Source organism: Mus pahari, chromosome 4 (assembly GCF_900095145.1).
Source record: "Mus pahari chromosome 4, PAHARI_EIJ_v1.1, whole genome shotgun sequence".
Classification (NCBI taxonomy): Eukaryota; Metazoa; Chordata; class Mammalia; order Rodentia; family Muridae; genus Mus; species Mus pahari.
The window spans coordinates 14976008-15003641 of record NC_034593.1 but is presented as its reverse complement, the minus strand read 5'-3'; the positions used below and the strand labels follow the sequence as shown (position 1 = coordinate 15003641).

The 27634-nt window shown below is 42.2% G+C and overlaps 1 protein-coding gene across 1 annotated transcript in view; it reads left to right on the top strand.

Annotated features, from left to right (window-relative positions):
• The first annotated feature begins 1737 nt into the window (after positions 1–1737).
• The window catches only part of Pde7a (phosphodiesterase 7A), an 84682-nt gene continuing 58785 nt past the window's right edge, over positions 1738–27634 (top strand). Inside the window, exon 1 of the mRNA XM_021196054.2 lies at positions 1738–2236. Coding sequence (XP_021051713.1) covers positions 2099–2236 — 138 coding nt within the window. The 5' untranslated portion in view covers positions 1738–2098. The remainder of the gene's footprint in view (positions 2237–27634) is intronic.

The following is a 27634-nucleotide window of genomic DNA, read 5'->3' as shown; positions in this document are numbered from 1 at the left end:
CTGCCATGGCTCTTGGCTCAAAGAAGGACACTGAAATAGACCTTATTGGAAATATACTGTTTAGTTGCCTATTTAGTGGTGAGTTTTACTATTTAATTAACCAAATATTTAGATATTATTAAATGTGGTATATTTTACCCTACAAAATTTTACCAGTGTCAACTTTGTGTAGAGGTACTCAAATTTCTTGCTGTTTGAGACAGAATTTCACTATGTAGTCTGCCTGGTTTTGAACTCACTATGATACTTGAGCTGACCTTGAACTCTCAACTCTTCATCCTGTTGCCCTAGCTTTCCAAAGGCAGCGATTACAGGTTTGTACCACCATGTCCATACATATCACTTGAGGTTAGTTCTTGAGATTTATCTGTCCAAGTCGTAGGTAGGGCAAGTTTGTTTCTATGAATCTACCTCCAATTTAGTTAGCTGATAAATGACTTTCTGAAGACTAAGTGGCCCACAGTGCAGGGTACAATCCCAAGTGAGATGCTTAACACATCTTCTACAGGGACTAATTAGGATTTCAAAAGCAGTGAGATCAGTTGCGGCACTAAAAGAATCTCATTAGTGCTTCATCATCTAGTGAAGGCAAATTCCACGACACAGAATGGATGGTAAAACGTGACGAAGGCCTGGCATGTAGAAAATACAGGGGCACGGGGTTTAAATAATAAGAGAATGCACCTTCCACCTTTGTCCGTATATCTGATCATGCACACTCGGTACTCAATTTATAGCATCATTAAACCCAGGCTCAGCTCTGTACTTCTTCTAAAGGCCTGCCCCCTTGCCAATCTTAAATAACCGGGAGTCTAGATGCCCTGAGAAATGATCCAAATCTATTTTGCCAGGGGGAGAGCTTGTTCATGCCAAAAGTTATCTGATGCTCAAAGCATCAGAAACAGTTGGCTCCTGCAGAAAAGCTTTGGCAGTTTGGGGCAGGAAGTTAAAAGAACGAGCAAATTATATCCTCACCTTACCAAAACAGGTGAAAAGCTCTTCCTACATCCTAGCCAACAAACACTAACAAAGAAGGGTGATGGTTGGCTAGGGGAACTTTTGGTCTCTTTGTTATCTTTGTCTTCTCAATATCGTCATTTCTCACTTTCTTGGTTGCAGAATTTCACTTTTCTCCATCCGAAGACCCTCCTCCTCACTCGGGAGTTTTTGGTCTTTTTCTGCCCTGCAGGCCCCGAAGGTCTGGGGCCTCACTTTCCAAGGGAAGCCACTGGAGCCTTGCCTAGGCAGGGCACGGACGGTGACATAGCGGGAGCTCCGAGCCCCCGAGATCTGCTGGCGTCACCGCCGCAGCGGTCTCCCTCGACGCCTTAGTACGGGATTCCAGAGGGGACGCGCGCTGTGTCCCGCCGGGCGGAGCGCGGAGAGGGCGCCCGGTGCTCCGGGCACCTTGGATCTGTGGGACGCCCACAGCGCCGATCCGGTAGGCCGAACAAACTCCCGGTCGGTGCGCCCGAGGATGCCCCACGGCACTCTCCTGCGCACGCGCCGCGGGTTGCGGGGAGGGAGCTGCGGGGAGGCGGGAGGGGCCGGCCGGGCGCGGGGCGGCGCCGAACGCAGCGGACGCGAGCAGCCCCGTCCCGACGGCGGGCAGGCTCCCGGGCGCGGCGGCGGCGCGGGGCGCGGGGCATGCGGCGCGGCGTCGTGACGTCACGGTGGCGGCGGCCGTGGTTGGCGCAGGGTCCGCTGCTGCAAAGTGTGAATTACGCCGGGCTCGCGCCGGCGGCGGAGCGGAGTGAGGCTCGGGGGAGGGGAGGGGCAGGGCTCCGACGGCCGAGCTGCTCTCCGCTCCGCGCCCGTGCTCGCGGCCCGGGCCAGCCCTCGCGCCGCGGAGCGCGCCGGGGCGGCGGGTGCCCCTGTAACGCCGCCCGCCCGGCTCCCCGAGCCCGCTGCAGCCCTTCCCGCCGCCAGCCGCGCGGAGGGCCGGGAGGCGTCGGCGGCCGCTAGCGCCGCCCGCCCCGCGCGCGCCTCGGCCCCGGGTCCCCGCGGCGCGGCGCGGCGCGGCGCGGCCCCCTCGTAGCGCAGGGGCGGGCGACCGCGGACTGGCGGGCGCCGCGCGGATCCAAGGCGGACGTGTTCAATGGAAGTATGTTACCAGCTGCCGGTGCTGCCCCTGGACAGGCCGGTCCCCCAGCACGTCCTCAGCCGCCGAGGAGCCATCAGCTTCAGCTCCAGCTCCGCGCTCTTCGGCTGCCCGCATCCCCGGCAGCTCTCGCAGGTAACCGCCGCCCCGGGGCCCGCAGCTCGGTGCTTTTGTCTTCCGGAGGGACTCGGGCCATTGTTCCCGCCTCGGTAGGCTGGTCTCCCCTTCCCGGAGCCTTTCGCCCTCGGCTGTACCCGGTGCCCCTGGCCTCTGCGACCCTCGCCGCGGCTAACCCGTCACGCCCGCTGCTAGCCCCAAGCCGTGACTTTGTCCTCCCCTCCTTTCTCCGCGTCTCCTACCAGTTGGGCCTCTTGTCCCTTAGCTGTGACCCTGAGCACACCTGTTCGCCCCCACCCCCTAGTCCTCCCCCACACCTGTGCAGGTTCGCGAGCCTTGCAGCGCTGCGCTGGTGCTGAGCTTCTCAGAACAATAGGCCTAGAGGTCCCATTGTGGTCCTCACCCGAACTGCGGACTGCTTCTTTGTAGCGAATGGGCCTAGGTGTCAGGAACTAGTGTGCAAAGTTGATGGTTTCCAATCTGTTTTCTCGCTTGATAAAGGCGGTTTTAGTTCAGAAACCACTGATGAGCATTCACAAAGGACTTGGTTTCCGATGGCCCAACACCAGTTGCTCCTGATCATTTAAAGAAATTTTTTTTCTATGAAGTCCTTGGCTCAGCTCTTTAGTTGGGTTAAATTTGGTTGCCAGATTTAGGATAAAGAGAAAGAATTTTACTTTGTTTACATATGAACCTGGTGCTCTCATTGCCTGCTGCCAGAGGTTCTGTGTTTATGAGATTACTTTGGGGATTGGGTACTGGAGAAGTGTGCTTACATTTGCTGGTCTAGACTCCAATCAGTGAACCTCAGCCATTTATTCATCCATACATCCATTCGTTTGTTTGTTTGCTTGTTTATGGCAGAGCCTTTCTAAATTGTTAAGTCTTGCCTTTAACTCAAGATCTTCCTGCTTCAGACTTCCAAGTACCAGGCCTGAGCCATTGCCCTGGGTCCCATATTCATTTCGTAAAATAAAGTATTCTTATTTTTTTTTTTCTGTTGCTTAGTATTTCTTTACCCTTTATAGCACACCGTTTCTCCCTTCAATTATATTGAAAGTATTATAAGAAAGGAATTTTTAAAGATAGAATGGACAGCATCTTTTAGAGATTTTGCTTATAGTAGATCGTCACTAAATTCTATTTGTCATTTGCCTATTTTCTCTTTCTTTTTTTGGCCTGTAAGATAGAGCAGGAGGTTCTCTGTGAGTTTCCTTTCAAAGAGTTCTTATTTATTTAAGGTCAGACTCTTCTGATACAAGGTAATATGCTAAAGAATTCAGTGTAAAATACTAAGTGGAATTTCAAATAATACTTGTGTTACTTTGAAGTATAGTTTGTGAACTGTATTTTTTATTATTGCTTAATATGTTTTAAAGTTCCAGAATAATATCAAAATATATTAAAGCACTTGGGACAAGGTTTTCAATAATAGTAATAAAGGTCTTTAATGGAGGTAACTTTTTCATTTCTAAATACTGTTTTCTTCCTGAGATCAGCAGACATGACAAATACCCACTTTCGCTTACATATAAATAGTAAAGGCACACTTTATCTAAAGTTATGAAATGTGTGTTACATGCTCCTGCTTCCTGAGAGGGAAGATCGAGGGAATGAAAACAAAACTGAGCCTAAGAGTTTTACCTAGTGTCTTAATGACCACACAAAGACCAATCTAAGCTTCATTTTTTTTTGCCCAACCCTAGACTAAGATTAAATGGGTAGTGGAATTTTAAAACTGTGACTGTGGCAACAAACGATAAATCCTATAGAATTACACCTATTTTACTAGTTTTTAAAACTTCTAAACAACTTCCAGAGTGTGTGGGAACTCCTTAGGTTGAGACAGAACTTTTCTTGGTGAGCATCACTTAGTGTTACAGGGCTTATCAGCTCACTCAAGCTAAGATGGGTGTGTTACCATCACCTAACATCACTTAGTAGTAAGTCATGTATTGGAACTGAAGGCTTTGGGGATAGACGGGAATATGTCATGGGAAAAACGAGGTAGATAATCTTAGAATCTTACTCAGCGCTCTTTAAAACAAGCATTTGGTTGACTCACAAGCTGCCATACTCTTGAATCTTTGGTTCCTAAGCTAAAGGTTACAGAATTTGGAAGAAGTTTAGGTGGTTTTGTGATTTTTTTTTTTTTTAAAGAGACTTAAACAAACAAAAAATCAAAACAAAAAAACGTATTTAAGTTTTTTCTCTAGTTTCTAAGTAGAATTTTATTTACAAATTTTCTATTTGAAAATATATTCAAAACTAGTTATCATTTCAGTTCTTCATTTTCACCTCAGTATTAGAGTGCAGCTCATAGTAGGAAATTAATAAATATTTAAGTGAATGAATAGATGAAACTACCTCAGACTGAGTTGAGTATCAATTTTAAATATGAAACAGCAGGAGATCAATGTACAGTAATGGCTCATTATCCAAAATTTGGTTTCAAACATGTAATTGTAGACTAAAAATGACCCAGACAACATGCAGAAAAATACTGAGCAGATAGCACATGGGGCCAGATCACAGAAGCCTGGCCACCCAAGTCCAGTCCTCAGACACCATATAAAGGTAGTAGAACTGCTTCCGTGGTTCTCCTCCAGTCCCACATGTGAGCTGTAGTATCAAGTCACACACACACCACAGTAAAACTTAAAACAAGACTCTAAGCAACCATCATCTCAGAGCCAGCGAGGCTGAGCAAACTTTTCTAAGGAGCAGGTAATCTGAAGTGGAATTACAAGCAGCTATAGGTCATTCACCCTGTAGAAGCACTAGTTGACAGCTGACATACCACAAGGGAGGGATGGGAAACAAATTCTCACGAGCTAGCATGATTTTTAAAGACACTGTAGGGTAGCTTGGGGACTTGAGGATTGTGTAGCACAGTGACTGTTTGTCAAAAAATGCTGCAGAGTCAGATTTTCCAAGTTGAAAGATTTATTCTGTTAAAAAAAAAAAAAAGAACCTGTGTGCCAGTTAATGTTTTTGTTCAAATGGTAAAGCGTACCTGGTGAAAACCTCTGCGACACTTTTTAGACATTGACATTGGGTCTTAAACCAGTAATATGATAGTTTTCAAAGAGCTATTATGAGATTCTGAATTACTTGACCAATGAGGATAATAAATGAAACCTATTTGTTGCTGTTTTGAATGCCTGTTGCATAGAGGAGTTTAAACATTAGTCTTTCAGAACAAAGTTCATATTTGAAACAAAAAAAAAGGTATAACTTGTACCGTCTTCACCGTTGATGTTTCACATATTTATGATTCAGTAAATGTGAAAATTGAGCTAGTATGTTGGTCAGATTTGGAGGAAGTTAGCGTTATTTGGGAGGAATGAACCTCCTTTGAGAGAGTACCCCCGCCAGATTAACCTGTGGGCAGCCTGTAGTGCACTCTTTTTGATTGATGGTAAATGAGGAAGGGCCCTGCTCACTGTAGGTGGTGCCACTCTTTGACTGATGGTTCTGAGTACTATTAGGAAGCAGGCTGAGCAAGCCATGAGAATAAGCCAGTAAGCAGCATCCCTCCATGTATTTACGCCTCTGTGCTCTGGCCCAGCCGCCCAGGATGGAGAACTACAAATCAAGTTGCTCTGATCATGTGCTTTATCATAGCAATAGAAAAGATAGAGGCATAGTGTATTAGTCAGGGTTCTCTAGAGTCACAGAACTTACGGATATGCTCTATATAGTAAAGGAATTTATTGATGACTTACAGTCTGCAGTCCAANTCCCAACAATGGTTCAGTAGTAGCTGTGAATGGAAGTCCAAGGATCTAGCAGTTGCTGAGTCNCACACAGCAAGAAGGNNAAAGAGNGANAGCNAGACTCCCTTCTTCCAATGTCCTTATNTGGTCNCCAGCAGAAGGTGTAGCCCAGATTAAAGGTGTGTGCCACCACACCTTTAATCCCAGATGACCTTGNACTCGGAGATCTCCCTGTCTTAATCTTCTGGATTCAATCNCCACTGTGTCTCAAGATCTCCATGCAAAGATCCAGATCAGAAACTCCTATCTCCCAGCCTCCAGATTAGGTTTAGATTGGTGAGCCTTCCAATTCTGGATTGTAGTTCATTTCAAATATAGTCAAGTTGACAACCAGGAATAGCCACTACACATCAGAACACATTTTCTTTAGGTTAGTAATTTGAGGTTTAATTTTTAAATTATAAAAGTTTAAGTGTTTTTACTGAACAAAATACTGTTTTACTGAATAAAGTATTAGTATACAGAATATGGATGTAAGCTATTACATATAGTCTCATTTTGTTGTCCCAGCTAGTCTCGAACTTACATGTACTTGAGACTGTCCTCACACCTGTAAGCTTCCTGGCTCTGCCTTCAGAACCCCAGGATTAATACCACAACAACTCTGTGCAGTGTTGTCCCTCCTCCCCACCCCGTTCTGGTTGTTTGAGACAAGGTCTTGGGTAGGCAGCCTAGTCTTGAACTTACTGTATAGCCGAGGATGAACTTACTGTATAGCTGAGGATGAGCTTGCTGTATAGCTGAGGATGAGCTTACTGTATAGCCGAGGATGAACTTACTGTATAGCTGAGGATGAACTTACTGTATAGCTGAGGATGAGCTTACTGTATAGCCGAGGATGAGCTTACTGTATAGCCGAGGATGAGCTTACTGTATAGCCGAGGATGAACTTACTGTATAGCTGAGGATTTTGAACTTACGTTTCTCCTACTTTTATTTCTGAAGTTCTGGGATTGCAGTAATGCAACACTGTGAAAATGAGTTTTTCAAATATACTATTTCATACAAGGAAAAACCCACATAAACTCTTGCAAATACAGAACACTAAGACTCCTTGTATTCTAAGGAAATTTTGTAGAACATTTAAAGGATTCATAATTTAAAAGAAAAAACAAACTACTTTGATCTTGGTGCCCTAACTTTTTTTCTCTCTCTCATTTTACCCTCATACCAATTGAGGGAAGGAAAATGTCTGTGGTGGTTACCATACTAGAGTTACCAAGTGTGATGACACACCTAGGATCCTGGAATAAACTGGGGTAACCCAGGGTAGCTGTTGACCTTTAGCCCAAGGACTAAAGATTAAGTAGATGTTTCTAGACAAATTAGTAAATGTAGGGGAAAGGGGCGAATGGGTGCATTGCATAGATAGATCTGTACTCTGAACTCTCCAGTGTGATGTCAGTGTGATAGCCACTAACTATGTAGGTAGTGGTGGTCAGTTGAAATGTGGGTATGACTCAAGACATGAAATTATAGTTGAGTTTGAGTAAAACAACTGCAAAGCAACGCAACATCAAATCATTGTTTACTGATCCTTAGCGAGAGCCAGGTTGATGGATCAGCAGCGAATTCTTCAGATGTTGCACATTTTCTGTCAAGCTTTTGTTTGTGTACATAAAACTCCCTTTAATGGATGCCTTCATGCCTGCTAGATAAAGGCTTTGGAATCAATCACTAGCTCGTGTCAAACAGTAAGAACATTGTTTTGGCTTTCTGTCCAATTTCTGTCCTGTCATAGTACCAAGACAAATAGTCATAGTGCTTTAATCTCTATTCATATGTCACCAGTCCTTATAAATATTTGTTCCTGTAGTAGATGGGCTGCACCTGGGTTTGTTGATTACAGTAAGCAAGAGTGTGTGCTTTCTCCAGTGTTGTTCAAGCTATTTGCATTTTTATCGTGAAATTTCATTTGCATATCTTGCAATCCTTTTTAACTACTCCTAATCCTGTATCACTTTGCAAGTGTGCATTATGCAAAATTTTTGTTAACATTCGCTCTTCACAAAGCTACCCATGAATTCTGAGAGGGACAGTAGGCACTCAGTTTGTAAGGGACCTGTGCTGCTGCTTTTGTAGTTGACAAAGGGTTCAGCTGCTCCATGGCCCCACCTACTGGTAGAGATGGACCTTAGCTTTTCAGAAGATAACGGCTAATTTGGTAACTTGAGTTTCAGCAAAGTCTACACTACTCAAAGTTTTGAATGGACTGAAACACAACTTTGAACCGTTAAAGGTACTCGGCAAATGGTGCTTAGTAAAGAAGCATTGCCCTTGCTTCAATAATAAAAATAATAATTACTGTTCATTTCGGAGTAACACCTACATTTTTTTTTTTTTTTTTTTTTTTTTTAGCTGATGCTTTTAATCTTTATAAATATTCTCTGTAAAATAAGTGGCATTGCTCCTATTTGTGTCCAGTAGTAATAGATCTCTGGGTCGTTAAGTCCCTTGATAGGGGCATTTTTGTTCCATCTGCCTCCTACTAACTTGACCTGCCTCACCTCTGAGGGTAAGGACTGTAGTCGGAAGTTCAGGTTCATGGATTATGTATGATTTTTGATGGCCTATGAGAATGAATAAAGAAAATGAATGTAACACATTGGATCACTCTGGGCTTTTCAGAGCATATGGGAAATATGTCATTCTAGAGGCTGTTGTTTTTTGTTTTTAATTTTTTGATGCTTTAGGGAAAGATCATCAAAAGACTTTATTGTAAAACATCCACTATTTATTAGCAAGGTTTTTTTCTAAAATCACAAACATGAGAACTGAGCACGGCACCCAGAGTGACTGGGCCTGCGGATGGGGAGACGCAGAATGGTGGAAGCTGTGGGACTTTCTGTGCACCCCAAGTAAGTCTCAGCTCCCTCACTCGCTCCAGGGCTCCAGCGCGATGTCTGACAAGGAAAGGAACCCACTAAAATCACCAAGCACGAGAAGGTCACAACCACCTTAAGGCTACTAGTGCTGACTGCCCCAGGTTCCAGTCTATAGCTCTAGCCTCCCAGAGCCCACCGTCACACAGCTGCTCCACTGGCCCTCACTGTCCTGACCAGCTAGCCTCCAGCCCGGCCTCTGCATACCATGGAGTGCCAGCACTGACATCCACATGCAGTGTCTGTGTTCAAGTGTAAAGATTTGTTCAGGACAGCCCACATCACTGTAGTGTCTACTGGGGGGGTCACACCTTTCAACAGGCTGGTCAAAGGTGACACTGTTACTCTTAATATGGCTGGTGTTAACTTCAGATTTACAGTTTTCTTTTTTGTAAATAGAAGGCTATATTTATGGAATAGTATCTGCGTTATAATCTATTGTGTGTCTCTTCAGGATGATATTAAATTAAATAAATGCTTATAAAGTTAATGCCTTTACTTGAGAATTTACTTTCAGGACTCTAACCTGAGTTATTAGAATTAGAAATGTTAGCCGGGCGGTGGAGGCGCACGACTTTAATCCCAGCACTCAGGAGGCAGAGGCAGGCAAATTTCTGAGTTCGAGGCCAGCCTGGTCTACAGAGTGAGCTCCAGGACAGCCAGGGCTACACAGAGAAACCCTGTCTCGAAACACCAAAACAAAACAAAAACAAACAAACAAACAAAAAGAAATGTTGATAAAGATGAACTGCTAAAGATAGGTATCCCATTATTTATCATCATGAAAAATTAGGAATAACAATTTCTCAATGGCTAAGCTCAGTTTTCTTGTTATAGAATATGGTAATTAATCATTTTCATTTTATACACTATTTAAACACTTTGAAGAACTGAAGATTTAATAGCATATAGCAAAATACATGTAGTATTTTTAGTATATTTAGTATTTTTTCCTAATTTTCTAATGTTGTAGCTACTAAATGCATTAAAGGACATTTAATTGTATAGGTAAACTGCTTCAAACATAACTAAGTGGAGAAAATCTGAGAGATCCTAGAATTTCCCAATTAACCTAAAAATTTAAAAAAAAAAAAAAACACTTCATAATGTATAAAGCTGTCACTCACACAAACACGCATGCTTGCTTTTAAAAAGACAAAGCTAGGTATTGCTCCAGATGTTAGCACTGTCTCAGGATGATGAAGTAATTTCTATTTTTTTTTTTTTAAGATTTATTTATTTATTATATATAAGTACACTGTAGCTGTCTTCAGACACTCCAGAAGAGGGAGTCAGATCTCGTTAAGGATGGTTGTGAGCCACCATGTGGTTGCTGGGATTTGAACTCTGCACCTTTGGAAGAGTAGTCGGGTGCTCTTATCTGCTGAGCCATCTCACCAGCCCCCTAATTTCTCTTTTTTATTTAGAAGTTTACATATTCAGTTTATGTTATCAGTTTGTCAATTCTACTCTTCAGGTCAGTATTTAGGAATGAAAAAGTAAAGCCAGCTGTATTCGGGTGAGATTGCTGGCAGGCAGTCAGCTGCATTATGGGATTGTAAATTCTTTGCTATGGTGATGATGGAGACAGTGGCTTGAAAGACACTGGAACATCACTGTTGTCGAGGAACTGACCCCTCTGCTTCCTTCTGGAGTCACCATTTAATAATCCTCTGGGTAACTCAAGTCTACCAGGTCGCTGTCCAGCAGTTTGACCCTGCGAGGGAGAGGCTGGGAAATAGCATGGACATATTGTTGGGAATAAGAGCTATGTCATCAGAACTGGTGGGATGGCCTTTAAGATGGCACCAGTAGAGGGGGAGGACTGCATGGCTAGGAGTCAGGCTTTGTGAGGCCGCTGCCTCTGGGAGAGTCTGATAGTCCTACTTTGGGAGAACTTGTAGATCACAAAGCAAGTAACAGATCCTGGTGGGACAAAGTCACCTTCCCTTCCCTGTCTTCCTGCCTACTCACTTTGCAGTTCTGGTGATTGAAGCCAGGGCCTCCCACATAGCAGACAAGCGCTCCAGCACTGCGCTGCATCCCCAGGCCCTGTGCTCTGCTCCGCTGTGCTCTGACATTTGGGAATCAGTCCAGCGAATAGCAGTGAGGAGGCAGGTCAGGCCTCGTGTTAGACTGAGACCCTTTCACTCCAAGGAGTATCAGCCAGGCCTCGGTATTTGTAATTATAAAGTGTTTGGTTTGTCACTTATTTCACAACTTACGGTGGGTCTTGTTAAAATTCTCCATCTATTAAAAACACATGACCAGTTCATGACTGTATTAGCTTTCTGTTTTCTCTTTTGAACTCATATTTTCTTTACATGTTATTATCCTAATGTATCCTTTTAGACTTGAAAACATTTTTATTAATCATCTATTATATTTTTCCACAAATAAAGTGAGCTTTAAAGTGAAAGTTTCTTGTGAACCGAGTAAATGGTGATGAGAAATGCTTCAGTTTCCCCAGTCACCAAGTTCTGAATTCTAGGACATAATTATAACATAAAAATATGGTGACACACAACTATAGAGGCAAGCTATAAAGGAACAAACTGTGTATGTCTTCTGTCTGTGGATTCAGGGAAGCTGGGAAAGGGCTGGTAGCTCGGTCACCTCCCAGAGCAAAGGCAGTAGCTTAAAACTACAGACTTCTATGTGTGAAGAGGTTGTACAACACTGTTACTTGGAAAAAATGTATTTATATTTATAGTTAACATCAGGCTCAGGAACACAGTGGTGAATACATTACTATTTCACTACATTCCCTAGAGCCTGGTGTTTTCATAATTTTAAAACTCTACTTGAAGTGTGTTCAAACTGAACTAATAAATGCAAATCATTTTAAAATGGGAAGGTTTCAAAGAATATCTTTGTTGATTTTAGATTACAAAAAAAGTTCTCATGATGTAACAAGAAATCACAAAGTATAAGGATAGTAAAAACTGCCACAATTTTCACTACCCAAAGACAGCTGCATTAATTATTATTCTACTGAACTTAAAAAGTTGGAATATTGATACAGTGGTACCTATAGCATCATCATGATTTACCTGTGAATGTAGATGCTGCCTAGGAAGCTGCATTAGTCAGCTAGGCACAGTGACACATGCCTAGCATCCCAACACTTAGCAGGTATAGGACAGTTTAAGGCTGCACAGTAAGAAATCTCAAAAATGCCCCGTCCCTCCCTGGAAGGAGGGAGAAAAGCACACAGGCAGCATTTACCATTTTCAACTAATTTACTCCCTCACTCAATGGCTGTATCATTTTCCCATGATAAACCTGGCTACACGGTATCACTTTATTGAATATTGTTTTCTGTTAAATTAAAATGCTATCAGTTGATTTGGGATGTAGCTAGCTGCTTGAGTGTCTGCCTAGCACATCTAAAGCCTTGGTTTTGATCTTTAGCACTGGAAGGAAAAAATACAATGAATTTAACCAATCCTCTACTGGTGAACGATGAAATACCTGTCATTTAATACAAGGTCTTGTTAAAAAAAAAAAAATCTAGCTACAGGGCTGACAAAATGGTTTGGCAGGTAAAGGTGCTTGCCACTCAGCCTGATGACTTGGGTACATTCCCCAGGACCCATGTAACAGAAGGAAAGAACTGACTCCTACAGGTCATCCTCTGGCTTCCATACACACTGCTGGGTGTACAGGCACAGGCAAATGCACATGTACATGTGAGTGTGTATGTGCACACACACGTTTAAAAAAAACATGGACATAAATCTGAATCTATATTAAAAAATGCTCCATTGACAAATTTCAGGATTCAAAATTTATTATACTCACATTTAAAATTTTCATTTGCTAGGCCGAAGAGATAAATGGCTAAGCAATTATGAGCAATGACTGCTCCTCCAGAGGAACCAGGTTTGATTCCTAGCAACCAAGCAATGGCTCACAGCCATCTCTAATCTCCAGCTCCATTCCTATTCCCTTGCCCCTCTACACACACACACACACACACACACACAGAGAGAGAGAGAGAGAGAAAAAGAGAGAGAGAGAGAGAGACAGACAGACAGACAGACAGACAGACACAGAGTTTACAAAGAATAATCATATTATCACATCCTTACCAATAATATAAGAGTACTCTCCTGCCCTCCCTCCTTTGCTATCAGAAGCTGTGCACATATTTTTATGTGCTTCTTAGAAATGCTCAAATCTTCTAACAATTATTAACAAGTATTCTTGTTTTTTAACAATCAGATGGTACTGCTCTTGTTAAAATTGACCTTTTCATCTTTTTATTGTTTTCTTAAAATGAATATTTATAATGAACTGATACAAAAAAAGAGATTGAAGACTATTTAGAAACAGTAAATGCTGACTGAACTAAGTTTATACTTCTAACTTCTCTGCTTTCCAGCTGTGTAAATGACACACTCTGGATACCTTTAGAATGTTGGGAATGGAATTATTTAAACTGTCCCTTTCAAACATTCATGAAAACAGTTGAGACTCAGAATAATCAAATCCGTGGGACAGGTTAGGCGTGGTGGCACACAGCTGTAATCCTAGCATTTGGGAGATGGAGGAAGGAAGATTCCCAATTCACAGCCCAGGCTGTGCAATGACTCCTCATACACCTCAGAAAAGGGGGAAACAGGATAAATGTAAGACACATGCCTGTGTGGCTACCGAGAATAAAACAACAGTAAGGAGATGAGACAGAGCAACACAGGAAGCAGGACACTGATCAGGACCTCAACTTGCTTTTTGTGTGTTTGTGAGTATGCACACATGCATGTGTGAAGGTAAAGGGCTAACGTGCAGCAATTTGCTCTCTTTCCACCATGTGTATTCTGGGGATCACACCCAGGCTGTCAGGCCTGATAGCGAGTGCCGGTACCACATCACCTTGCCAGTCAGACCTACACAGTTTCCTACAACCATCTTGCTGACACAGCAGCACATTGCTTCGCCTTTGCTTGCATTTCCAGTCCCCTTTCGCTGCTTCCTCTTTTTTGGCTCTTCATGCAGATATTTTAAAAGGCATTTGTGTGTGTGTGTGTCTGTGTGTGCACACGTGTGCAGGTACCCACAGGTCAGAGGACGATTTGTGGTCACTTGGAGCTGTAGTTAAAAGGTGCTCAGACCTCTGAGTGCTTGGATCCTGTCCCCAGGCCTCATGACTATTCACAGCAACTGCTCCTAACTACTGAGCCCCTTCAAAGACTGCTTCTGAAACTCACCATAGAGTAAGTACTGCCTTGGAGTTTGTCTAACAACATCTGGGGAATCAAAAGACTATTTCAAATATTTCAAAATACACATGGCAAAAAACAAAAACAAAAACCACAACAGAACTAAACACAAGGCATCAAATCTTTTTATTTTTCCTAAGTCACTAATTCCATGAAAATCTAGTTGCAGGCTGACAAAGAATTCAAATTTGGATAAGGGACACTGTTACATATCATTCAGAACAGTAAGTAGCATTACTAAAATACAGCATTTTTATGATCTACCAATTAAAAAAAAATGTTGTCTTAGGGTTTATTGCTGTGCAGAGATACTATGATCAAGGCAACTCTTAGAAAGGACACATTTAGTTGGGGCTGGCTTATGGCTTAGTCTATTATCATTCTGGTGGGGAAGCATGGCAGCATGCAGGCAGGCATAGTACTGGAGGAGCTGAGAGCCCTACACCTTGATCTGCAGGCAACAGAAGGGGCCTGTGTGCCACAATGGGCGCACCCCTCACCCCCAGTGACAAACTTGCTCTGACAAGGCCACACCTATTAATACTGCCACTCCTCCTGGGCCCAGCATTCAGACACAGGAGTCTGTAAGGGCCAGACCTATTCAAACCCCTGCAGATGCGTTCACTTTTCTTCTATATGCACGAGTATTTTTATACAAGTGCATACATGCATACGCACACCCCTGTGTGCGCACTGTGCGTGACTGGTGTCCATGAAGGCCAGAGAGGACGTCAGATCCCCTGAAACAGTAGTTACGACAATTGAGGGCTGCCATATAGGTGCTGGAACTGAAACTGGGGTACTTGCAAGATCAGCAAGTGCTCTTAACCACTGAGCCATCTCCCTAGCCCCAAACTACTGAATTTAAAAAATAGGTTTCTGAGCTGGGCATGGTGGCACGTGCCTTTAATCCCAGCATTTGGAAGGTAGAGGGAAAGGAGAATGGGAAGGGAAGGGGAAAGACAGAGGTGGCAGGAACTCTCTCAGGTTGAGTTCCAGGGTAGCCAGGACTACACAGGAACCTTGTCTCTAAATAAGGAAGGAAGGAAATATTCTTCCACCATTGGATCTGGTGTGTCTTCCACATTCTAGTTAGTAAAGGATTGATTCCCAGCGTGGCACTGTTAGCAGACAACAGGGCTTTTGAGAGGTTGGACTTCACAGGAGATGTTCAGGTCAGTAGCAGTTCTAAGGGGAACAGCAGAACCCTAGCTTCTCCCCTACTAACTTCCTGGCCAAGAGGGGAGGTTTATTGTAGTTCTTATCCTCACCACAGGCTCAAAGGCAACAGAACCAACTGTTTGAAAATTGAAATGTATAAAATGTGAACCAAAATAAGTCTTTTCTCTTTGTAAGCTGCTTGTCTCTGGTATTTTGTTATAGTAATAAAAAGCTAATAAACTTTCATTATGGTAAAAAGGTGTCAAATCAATGCAAGATGCCATATTTTCTTTCTTTTTTTTATTACTTTTAATTTTTTTTACAGTCCAGTCCTTATTCTCCTCCCGGTCCACCCTCCCACAGTTCCTCATTCTATTCCTCCCACCCCCTTGTCTCCAAGAGGATGTCCCACCACCCACACCCCTGCCAGGCCTCCCTGATCCCTGGGGCCTCAAGATGCCGTATTTTCTAGTGCTGAATACAATGGAGAGATGAAAGAATTGAATGAAGTCACCCATCTATATCACTGAAAATCCATCTCTGGTAAATTTTTATTTTAATATTTATTAAAAATTTTATGATTCATGTTTTTTAAATTTTCTACTGCTATTCACTTTCTACTGGTAGTCATGGGTGCAGCAATAACTCAGACCAAAGTAAGTCTGAAGCTGACACAGCCCTGAGGACTCAGGGAGTTTAGGCTGTATTTATATTCTTCAGGCTAGCCTCAGACTCATCATGCAGCTGACCGACCATAAACCGCGATCCTCCTGCCTCTACCTCAGGGTACCCAGATCCAATCGCTGGGCGCTGATATCTCCTGCCTGGAAAAGTGTGCCCTTACCAATTTATTATCTCCATCTTTCCACCTGGCCTGGATTTGCGTGGCTAGTCCCACCTGGACCCTACCAAACATCCATGGCCACCTGCCTGTAGTGGTGCCACAGGCCACTGCTCTCCTGGAACCCTCACATGGTTGCTGCACTCTTCTTCCTCCAACGCATGGCAGAGAAACTTCTTCCTTCCATCTGCCTTCTCCTCCTGAGACCTGGAAATCCCACCTCTACCTTCCACCCAGTAATTGGCTCCCAGCTTTCTTTACTGACAAATCAAGAACCAATTGGGGAACAGGACCTTAGCATCAGCACTGCCCTCTTCAGAAGTTTTACCATAATTAACTTTTCACATGGTTTTTATTCTTAGGGAATTCCATACAGTGTATCTTGATCATACATACTCACCTTCAACCCCTGCCGTGTTCTTTGTGGGTTTGGGGTTGTGGTTGTTGTTGTTGTTGTTGTTTTAAGAGAAGACTACCTGATAGCAAATTTTCTTCATCCTCTGGCCTATAAAATCTTTCTTCCCTGATTTGTTCCCTAAGCCTTAAGTGTAGAATTTGTGTTGTAAATGTAGTAATTGGGTTGGCACAGTCAGTAGTTTCTGCATTGTGACCAGCTGTGGCTTTCTGTAATGATCCCTGTCTTCTCCCAAAAGAAATTCTTTAGTGAGGAGTGAGAGCTACACACACCTGTGGGTATAAGGGAAAGTTCTTAGACCTGTTCTAGAGACTCGTTATAACAGGTTCTCCTGTGTTTCGTGACCTAACCAACCGCTGGTAGCTAAATTTGCATGCCAGGCATGAATTTCCCCCTGTGGAGCAGGCCTTCAGACTAACTAGATTCTGGTTACCCCCAGGATATAAGTGCCTCTGTTGCACCTTTTGGAGTCTTCCACGCTGGGCGCCCAGGTTTGCTGATACTGCAGGGTAGTGCCATTGACTGCTTTTCTCCCTTGGTAGGTTGTGTGGCTCCTTCAGGACTGTGTGAGCTTGTCCTCAGTGTGATCCACATGGAGTCCTCCAGACCCAGTGTCCAAAGTGTATAGTGTCTTCAGCAAAAGGGGCATTTTCCGGACAGTACCAAGGGCAACAGCTAGATCCACATTGTTTCGAAGTTTCTTGGACTCCCTTGAGCAACAACTCCAAAGGTTTCCTATGCCTGGCACTGGGGTATCTGCTAGTTTATGGTGTTTGGGGGAGCATTGTCAACCTTACTTGGAGTATCTTCAATTAAACAACAAAATGCATAGGGGTATATGTGTGTATGCTTGAGTGAGTGTGGGGGTGAGCAGCATAAAATAATAAAATAAAAGATAAGCATCTTGTGTTGCTTATCTTTTCTCCTTCCCTTTCTCGAAGTCTTGCCATTTCTTTTCTCTCCACAGGTAAGTCTCCCCCCGACCTCTTTTCCCATGTCCCTCTTTCCTAGCAACTGCATTCTGTTATCCCCTCTAGGTTCTTCATGGGCCCTTTTAAGTTTCCTGATATCTATGGTTACTCCACGTTATATATTGGTGTCTAAAGAGTCTGAATTAGCTTCCACAAATAAAAGGTCTGTATTACTTCACTCAGTATAATAATGTATAGTTTCAGTTACATGCAAATTCAGCTGTAAAGAAAACTGATGCCACCAAGCATAGTGTTTAAAGTGTAGTGTGCAAGAGAGCACTGCAGTCTTAATGGAATACAAAGGAGAAGTATGAGGGGGCTAGCTCACACACACATGAGAAGCTTCATTGCCTACCTCAGAGCTTACACCAGAAATTAACTTACTGAAGTATTTCAATAGGGTATGTGGAATACAAAATACAAAAAGTAGACCACAGAGCCCAGTCCACCAATGTGTGCACTGCAGAACTGCAGGCACATGAAGAGAGTGCAGGAATGTTTCCTGTGGAGCAGACCTGGTTTGGAGTGTTGAGTCTTCACCATTTTTAAGGCAGGGTGACCACTTTAAAGACAGTGAAACTGAGCAGGTAATGGACACAACCAGAAATCATTATGGGGAGCAAAATATGCAAGGTCAGATAAGTAGTGCACGCCTTCTTTCTTGTGGAGCCCAGGTTAAAGAGAGAGAAAATGAGAGAGAGCAAGAGCGAGCTCATGCATGTGTGTTAACGTGTATGTTTACGTGTGGAGGAGATCCACAGGACTTGAGGTAGGAAAGAGAGTGACACATTTCCATGTGAAACGAAAGCACGGGAGCCAGGCAGAGGGGGACAAAGGACAACATGTAACTGCACATGAATGAAAAATACATGAAGCAACCCAAGATGTTGTGTAAATGAAAAGGAATAAGTGCAATGAAAGCAGCCCACTGTGGTGTTGATTGATGTACAGTGGCTGAAACCTGTGTGTCAAAAATACTGGCAGGACCCTCACAGTGTGACCTGACAGAGAGTAAACAAATATCTTTATAATTATATTAGAGGAGATCGTTTGTTATTGGGATAGGACCTAAATTCAACGGTGGGTGTCTTTATGGATGTGTAGAGACCAAGATGCACTTGAAGAAAGCTAAGTGGATCTGCTTGCTGAGAGCTGGCATGAGGCAGCAACACAGCAGCAGAACCAAGGCTTACTGGATTCAGCAGGAACTGGGAGGGGAAAGCTTTAGATCACACAGCTCTCAGTGCTTTGGGTTTGACCATCATTCTTACAAACTCGGGAGAATAAATGTCTCTTGTTTTAATTTGTCCTATTTGTAGTACTGTGTTATAGCAGCCATAGGAAATGAACACAAATGGCTTTGTTTCAAGTTTTTTTTTTTTTTTTTTGTTTTGTTTTTATTGTGTATATATTATGTGTGTATGTATGGAGACCAGAGGACAACTGTGTGATATTTTTTCTCTTACAGTTCTGGGCTTGAACTGAAGGAACCAGATTTTCACATGAACACACAATTGCAATGTATTTTTATGTATGTGTTCATTTGGCTAGTTTATGAACTTAAGTGGTAGCCTCTGGATTTAGGAACCAGAAAACCTTTTACAGAGTGAGACCCGGGTGCTTGGTCCTGAAAACAGACAGAAATCAGCCTACAAGGTCCCTTCTACACCTCTGGTGTCCATAGCACTTCTCCTGTACTTGAAGTCTGTTTTCATAGGTGGTTGAATATTTTTTTTCTTTTGAGACAGGCTCTCTTAGTAGCTCTGGATATCCTGTAACTTACTATATAGATTGGTCTCTAACTCACAGAGATCCACCTGCCTTTGCCTCCCAAAGTGCTAGGATTAAAGGCATGCACCACTGTGCCTGGCTAAGGCTGAAACAGTTTTTAAAATGCAGGTTAAATCATGTCAACCGGCTCAAAATGGCAAGTGTTTGTGCATGTAAAGTCCAGGTTCCCCTTCTTGGTGTGGCCTACATGATGAGGCCCCACTCCTTCCTCTCCGTCTCTTACAGAGGTCCGTCTCTTCTGTCTGAATGTGCCAGCGTTAAACCTCTGGATTCTCGGGGCACTTGGCCATCAGTCCCACCCAGTGTGGCCTTCTTGTGTTAAGATTTCGTGTAACATAACTTCGCTCATCTTCTCATCTTTGTTTGATGTTTGGCACACGCCCCTTACTTGTTGTCTGTCTCTATGTGCTGTTGGCTTCATTTCCCCTGCCACTTCTGCCACCATAAACCACATGCTTAGCACATCCACTCTGGTGTTTCTAATGTGCAACAGATTAAGGTTCTGGACAGAGAAAAAGGAAAAAGTTCTCATCTCATTCTTCGGTCAGAACTTAGGCCACCGTTAGCCTCCCTTAGGGTCAATCCCAAATTACTTAATAATTTCATATTGGAACACCACCTTCATCTTTGTCCTGTTTCTAACTTGTCTTCAGTTTTATTGGCAGTCCCGTATTCTCTAAATATATGTAAATCTCACATAAGAATGTCCTGGAAATTAGGGGCTGCAGAGATGGCGCGGTGTTTAAGAGCACCAACTGCTCTTGCAGGGTACCTGGGTTTGATGCCCAGCGCCCATATCATCTAACTCCAGCGCCAGGGATTCAGCTCCTTCTGAACTCTATGGGTAGCAGTAGATCTTACACAGATATATAGACAGAACACACATGCATAAAATAAAATACCAAATGTACTAAAATAAGAAGTTAAAAATTAAAATTCATTAGACCTAAACCAAAAATAATAAAAAGAGAAAAAAACGTCGTAGGATTTAGAAAAGTCAGTTGTCAGCAGTAGCACAACTGTGACTAGAACCTCTAGGATTTGAACTGAGCTCTTTCCAGCTAAGGTTTCTGTGTGGTGCTGCTGTGGGGGGGCACAGGGCTTCGGTGGCTGTGGGGGGAGAGGAGCTGTAGGGGGGAGGCCACGGGACTTTGAGGGTGGGGGCTGGGAGCTCTGCTTCTCTGCTTGAGTAGGAGGTGTAAACCTGGAGTTAGGCTAGGAAGCTGCTCTTCTGAGATGTAAATAGCAAACACTTGGGTTTTGCTTCTATAAGAAGGGTTAGGTGATATGAAAATAGAACTTTATAAAGTAACTCAGATTTGAGGGTGGGACTAGAATTAATATATGCTTGTTATAAATACAAGGCTATAAAAAAATTTGAAAAAGAAGAAACATCACCCACGGTGCTACCACTCAGATATAACCATGGTTAGTTCCTAAGCTACTGAAATCATACCCACCTGTCTCCATAAGCAGTGTGTGAATGCCTTTTTAAGCTTTGCCAATGTTTTCAGTTTCTGTTTCTTAGATTTTGTTGATATTAAACTTGTAATATGTGCTTTATATTAATTCCTATATGTGTTACTTGTTTATTTATTGTCTGCATTTGTTGTCATTGTAGCCTGGCCGTTAAGTCAAACTTCTAATGGTTTTACGTTACGAAGGACCATTTCGTCATGTTTGTAATAAACTTCAACCTTAGAATTATAATTTAATGAAGGGACATTTTGCTTATATGGACAAGATTACTTACTAAGTCTTAACTCTCTGTACTGATGTAGTAACAGGAGTAAGTTTATTATTAAGACAAATTTCAGTATTGAAGTCCTCCATATGTAGACTTGGCTTCATCATAAGTTTGATGATTCTGTTCATTTTAGTAGCTACATTGAACACTGAACTTACTATCTGTATTTTCAATAATAAAAAAGAAACCGACATTTTATTTCTTTGACTGAGAATGTGTAATTATAGGGGAAATTTATGCTTGAAAAAAGAGAGCCTTGAATACTAGGTGTCTTGTTGGTGGCTGTCACAGGGCTGCCTGCCAGCAGGCTCTAATATTGCGATATCTTCACTTCTATAGGTCTGAAATATTGAACTTAGGACCCATTTTAGACACTGTTCTAAAATCTCTCAATTTCTAAAGTGAATTTCCATCTCCAGACATTAGCGAGATTTTGGCAGCTTAGGATGTAGAAGCGGGGCTTGTGTAAAGACAGAGCATGGACCTTCCCATGTGAGCAGGTGTTCTTTCTCCACTTGCTTTCCCCTATGTATCACAGTGAAAGTATCCACATGCCATTTCAGAGAAGAACTTTCTGGAAGAGACTTTTAGGATCTCAAACCACAGTACACAAGCTGGGAAGCATCTAGGACAGGGATTGTGTGGGTTGCAGGCTGGTGATTACCTTAGTCCATCCCTGTACTTTCATCTGCATGACAGGCCCAAAAACTGCTATCTCTTGGGATTTCCATGAGAACCGCAGTGGATGCAAGGCCACAAAGCCTGCAGTGGTTGTACACTGACTACCCAGGTCCTTGTGTGCTGGGGGTGCTGTAGGGAACTTCCACTTCACGGACGCATGCTACAGCTTTGGATTTCAGTTTTCAACATTTCTACTTTGGAATCAGAGATTTGTGGAAAAGACACCAAACCACCAGAAGGTTTCTACAAAGTTTCCTGACAATGATATTTACGTTAAGATCCATATGTGGGTATAAACTCATAAACGTACACACAAAGTAATCACTTACTATAGTATAATTATCAATTAAATTACTCACTACTTAGATCTGTCTTATCTCTCCCACTGACAACTGTGTAACTCCTGCTGAGTTGAAGTTATGGGTACTAGACTTACAGGTTTTCCCATTATTATTGTGTATTTGATATGGTAAATTTAACGATATTTTGGTGAGCTCACTTAGTAAGCACAGAACTGTTGCTGCTCAAACCCTGAAACCACACAGGGAAAGGAGGAATTGGAGTTCTGAAAGTTGTCCTTTAACCTCTAGTTACTCATTCTCTCCCTAATACCTCCCTCCCTCCCTTCCTCCCTTCCTCCTTCCTTCCTTCCCTCCCTCCTCCCTCTCAAGCTCTCTCTCCCCTCATTCTCCCCCTCTCCTTCCCCTGCTGCCCTTTCCCTCCCTCTCTCCTATTTCCCCTCTCTCTTTCCCCTGCTCACTTGAATGTGAGTGCACATACAAGTTAAAAACAATGATATTAAAAATGAAAACAATTTTCAAGGTGACTTTTTACTAGGTCCCTAGTTCAGCAACTTTTACTTTCTTAAATGCTTTTTCTAGCCAGGCAGTGGTGGCGCACGCCTTTAATCCCAGCACTTGGGAGGCAGAGGCAGGAGGATCTCTGAATTTGAGGCCAGCCTGGTCTACAGAGTGAATTCCAGGACAGCCAGGGTTACACAGAGAATCCCTGTCTTGAAAGGCCATCCCCCTTCCAAAAAATCCATTTTTTTTTCCTGAAAATGTGTTTACATATGAAAACAGGTTGGTGTGTATACAGATATGTACATTATGCCATATAGTACTTTAGCAAGGGGAATAATCAGAGCATTGTCCCATGAATCTTGAGCATCTTAACATCACTGTAATGGACATGCACTTAACAAATTCTTAGTGTCTGTTATGAAGTTGGCTGTGATGAAAGCAACTGCTGCTGACATTACTTCTCAGCCAGTGCCACCCTGATCCTCAGTTAACATCCCTAGAGACAGTGAACCAGTGAAGTCAGTACAGGTGTAATTTCTCATCTTGCAGAATGTGCTATCTTCATGGTTGTAATGCTGCAGAACTTCTGCAGAGTGACAATTGGGAAAATTATCAAGGACTCTTGTACATTGGATGCTGTAAGGAATCTCACTTGTGGCACCAAGTGATTAGAGAGAAGATCTTGAGGACAGAAGGGACAAAGCCCATTAGTATTTCTGCCAAACATCTTTGTGTTGTGATTGTCTTGTGACAGAAATACATGAAAGACTTGATTCATGTTTTTATTCCAAGATTTTGTGTATAGGTAAAATTATTACTCGGAATGTTTAAACTTGATTTATATTTTAAATAAAAAATCTTGAAAAGTCAATCCTTGTCATTATTTATAATTACACTTCACTCTCCAATGAGAAGGTTCACTAAGGTAGGCTTTTCTCGTCTTTGAAAACTAGGGTCTCAGGGCTTCCATTGTATGAGCATGGTATAACTCAGAGCCCTATGCCTGAAGGCGTTTAGACTGTTGACAGTGTGTTTTTTGGTAACACTTGAAACAGAGTGCTTCAGTGACTGTGGAACCCTGTGAGCAGCTTGTAAGAGTCAGGAAGGAGAGTGTGAATCAAGAGCTGTGTGCATTACGTCCTCCCCACAGAACACTGACCTGCCAGATTGACGCCTTTGTTCAGATATCTCCCTGAATTATCACAGTGAGTTCACACAGTAAGGGAGGCGCATTATCTAACCTATTGACTTGTTCATTACAACTCCTTCTTCCACAGCTTGTTTGGATTTTTTTTCCTCTGTCTGGAACTTCCTGTGGAATAAGGAATAAAACAGATGTGTAGCTTCCCCATCTACCTCTTTACCTCCCACTTTCCTCCAAATCATATGTTAAATGCCACTCCTTCTTCCTGTTTATTTTGCTCTATTCCTGCCCTTCATGTTTTATTCCACCAAGAAAATTGAATGCCAGAATCAGACTTTTAATGACTGTGGTTTAATAATTTAATAGTTGTTATAACTATTCTCTCTGTTTGATATTCCCTGATCTTCTGTATGTTTATTCTACTATTGGGAGGCTTGTCAAAACTCCCCTTTTTTAATACTTAAAATATAAATATCTGATTGCATTTTTTAACCCGGATTGTTCTTATTTGTAGCCTGGGGTAGATTGGTATTATGAAGCCGTGTAAGCATTTATAAAGAATAATCAAAGTAAATTTAAAGGAGTGCTGGCACTTGGTCAGGGTCTAGCTGATGTTCTGGGCCACTCTTTATCCTTCAAGGAATCCTCTCTTTACTCTGTCCGTCTTGCTCTGCCGTGAGGACCTGTTGCTAATGTTGCTGGCCTCTTAACAGTTGGATTTTGCAGTGGAAGGAGAGAGCAGTTAGGATCTGCTTTCCAGCCTCTCACCCACTTCCCTGAGGCCAGACTTCTCCCAGGTCCAAGAGTCACATGGGCCCCGTTGCTGGCCCATGGATGCTTCATTAAGTAGATTTAGTAAGTGGAGTTCTCTCCAGTTGCTGTGGGTTTCTGTTAGGAGTTTGACCCACAGAGCTGTTCTCATCATCTGCTTCTTCTCATTCCAGATAAAATTAAATATTCTAGTTTAGTCACTTTCTTTTTTCCTTTTCCTCCTCTCCTTTCCTTTCCCTCTCTCCCTCCCTCCCTCCCTTCCTGGTGGTGTGGTTGTTTCAAGACAGGGTTTCTCTGTGTAGCCTTGGCTGTCCTGGAACTCCCTCTGTAGACCAGGCTCTCCTCTAACACAGGGATCTGCCTGCCTCTGCCTCCTGAGTGCTGGGACTAAAGGTGTGCACCACCACTGCACAGCATCTTTTTCTTTTTTAAAAGTTGCTCTAAAGTCTTTCCCTCTTTTGAGACAAGGTCCCCTGTAGCTCAGGCTAGCCTTGACCTTTTGATCTTCCTGCCTCCACTTCCTAAACTAAACGCTGAGGTTCAGCTGTGCATCTGCCTGGCTTTCTTTTTCTGTTTTATTTCCTTTACTTTTCTTCCCTCCTTCTCTTCTTTTTTTGTACTTTATTTTATTTTGGTCAGACTCAAGACCTCCCACTTGCTAAGTGCATACTCTGCCTAAGAGCTCCATCCCCATCTTAACCTTTTCTTCATAGTCTTTTACAGTTTGGTTGCTTTTATGCATTTATACCATTTGCTTTGTTTTTTGAGACAGGGTCTCATGTATCCCGGCCTGATCTTGCATTTGCTTTGTAGCTAAATGACTTTGAACTTTTGATCCTCTTGCCTCCACCTGCATGCTGGGATTGCAGGTGTGTATCACCATGCCTAGTTTATGTGGTGCTGGGTATTAAACCCAGAGCTTTATGCATATGACACAAACACTATTACTGAGATGTATATCCCAAACCATGAGTTGTACTTTCTAAAGGATTTTTTTTTTTTGCCATTAGAAACACCTCTCTCTCTCTCTCTCTCTCTCTCTCTCTCTCTCTCTCTCTCTCTCTCTCTCTCTCTCTCTCTCTGTTTTGGAGTTAGTAAATTTTTCTTGTTTTGTAGCTCTGGCTGTCCTGAAACTCACTTATATACACCACTTATATAGAAATCTGTCTACCTCTGCCTCCCAAGTGATGGGATTAGAGGTGTGCCCAGCTAACTCTTGATTTTTATAGGTTACTTTTATAAAACAACTATGAATTAAATATTATTTCTAATAGTTTTCTGTGCTTTTGCTTATTTAGTTAATAATTTCTTACAAATAATTTTAACTCCTTTCTTCATGTCATTAGAAATATTTATCTAGAAACAGATATTTTATCTTAATGTATTTGGGGGCATCTGTTGTTTTTCAACATTTTAATTCATATGCAAATAACTTACACTATTTATAAGATTGTTCTCATTAGGTAAGGATGTTGCTATTCCTTTAATGATGCTATGTGCTGATGTTTCATTTAGGACTACTGTGTTGGAACTGGTAGATAGCTTTACTTTCTCTTTCCACCCCATGTTTTGGAAGAAGTGCTGTTGATGTCATCTTTGATTTTGTTTTTATTGGGTTTTTGTTGTTTAGGTTAAATCTAAAACAGTAAAGAGATTTCATGCACGTATACACTCACACACACTGATACATACATATGCTTTTGATAGGAAGATCTTGAAAGCAGTGATGATCGAGTTAGCTTGTTACTAGGGAACTGGTACCCTGCTTCACTGGCTATAAAGCTGCCTTGTATCGAAGTGGAACAAAGTACAACTGTTAAAGGTGTCGCTAATAAAGTAGTGGCATATGATGCCATTGCTCACCTCTCAAATGCTTTTTCTCCTCAAGGGAGTGGCGTAGTATTCTTGGTATTCATAACAAGTGAGATCAAGGACGAGAGATTGTTGCCTGCCAGAAATGACGTGATGAAATACTGTTTAGCTTGATTGATAAAGTAAGTCTTTGTCCGAAGCCCAGTGCTCCTTTACTTGAGCATGCTGTCTTTAGGAGCACATGACAACAGGTGAGTAAGTTAGAGTGTGTGCACGCTTTTAGGTGTAAGAGTTTGTATATATTATAGCTCAAGTTTCTACAATACCAAGAGACTGTCAGAGAACAGGTTTATAACTTTATACTAGAGGCAACGATCCAGAACTACCGAGATAGAGTTCTTCCTGCTGGAAAAGACTGCATAAGCCCTTCCTCAACAGAGTGGAAGAAGAGTATCATGCTTGAGTAATAAATACTAAATTTATTATTTTAAAAATGGTGTTTTTCTTATTACCAAATTAATGTCACAGTGTGAACTTAAAAGAACAAGTTTTTTATACATACACAGACACACACACACATTATTTGCAGCCTTATATATAGCTAAAGATAATGAGGTAACATTATGAATATGCTGGTGTTCATTTCAGTAATCCTAATATGTCCAAAATATACTCTCTTCTCTTATTGTGCATATTTTAATATAGCACAGCAATTTTGCATTATTATAAAATACTCTGAGCAATGAATACTAAATACAAAGTCATTAGTAACCCAAACCCATGAACTATTTTATTGGTAAAATTTTAATTTTTAATTACCATATTAGGAATTTAAAAAGTATATTTAAAGAAAATAAAAATCTGAATTAGAGGTGTTTGACAGCTGTATTTCTGAAAGAAAGTAACCATGATTTGTACCGACAGGTTTGTAAGGCACATATTCTTGCTGTAGTTGGTTTAGGTAGAGGTGCAATGTTGCTAAAGAGATTTGGGAAGATAGGTGTAGAGCTGGTTCCCTGAGCTGGCATGAGCAAGTTCTAGCACATCATGCTGTATCAACAAGAAGGGTATTAGTTACATGTAGCAGAAAACATTCAGTAGAAGAAAACATATTCAGTGTTCCTTAGACAATAATAGAGAGAGGGGGCCAATAGGTGACTCAGTAAGTACAAATGTTAGCTGCCAGACTTGGGGAATCTGAGTTCTATCCCCAGTAACTCCATAGATAGATAGATAGATAGGTAGATAGATAGATAGATAGATAGATTAGATAGATAGATTTGGGATCTGAGTTCTATCCCCAGTAACTCCATAGACAGACAGACAGACAGACAGACAGATAGATAGATAGATAGATAGATAGATAGATAGATAGATAGATAGATAGATAGAT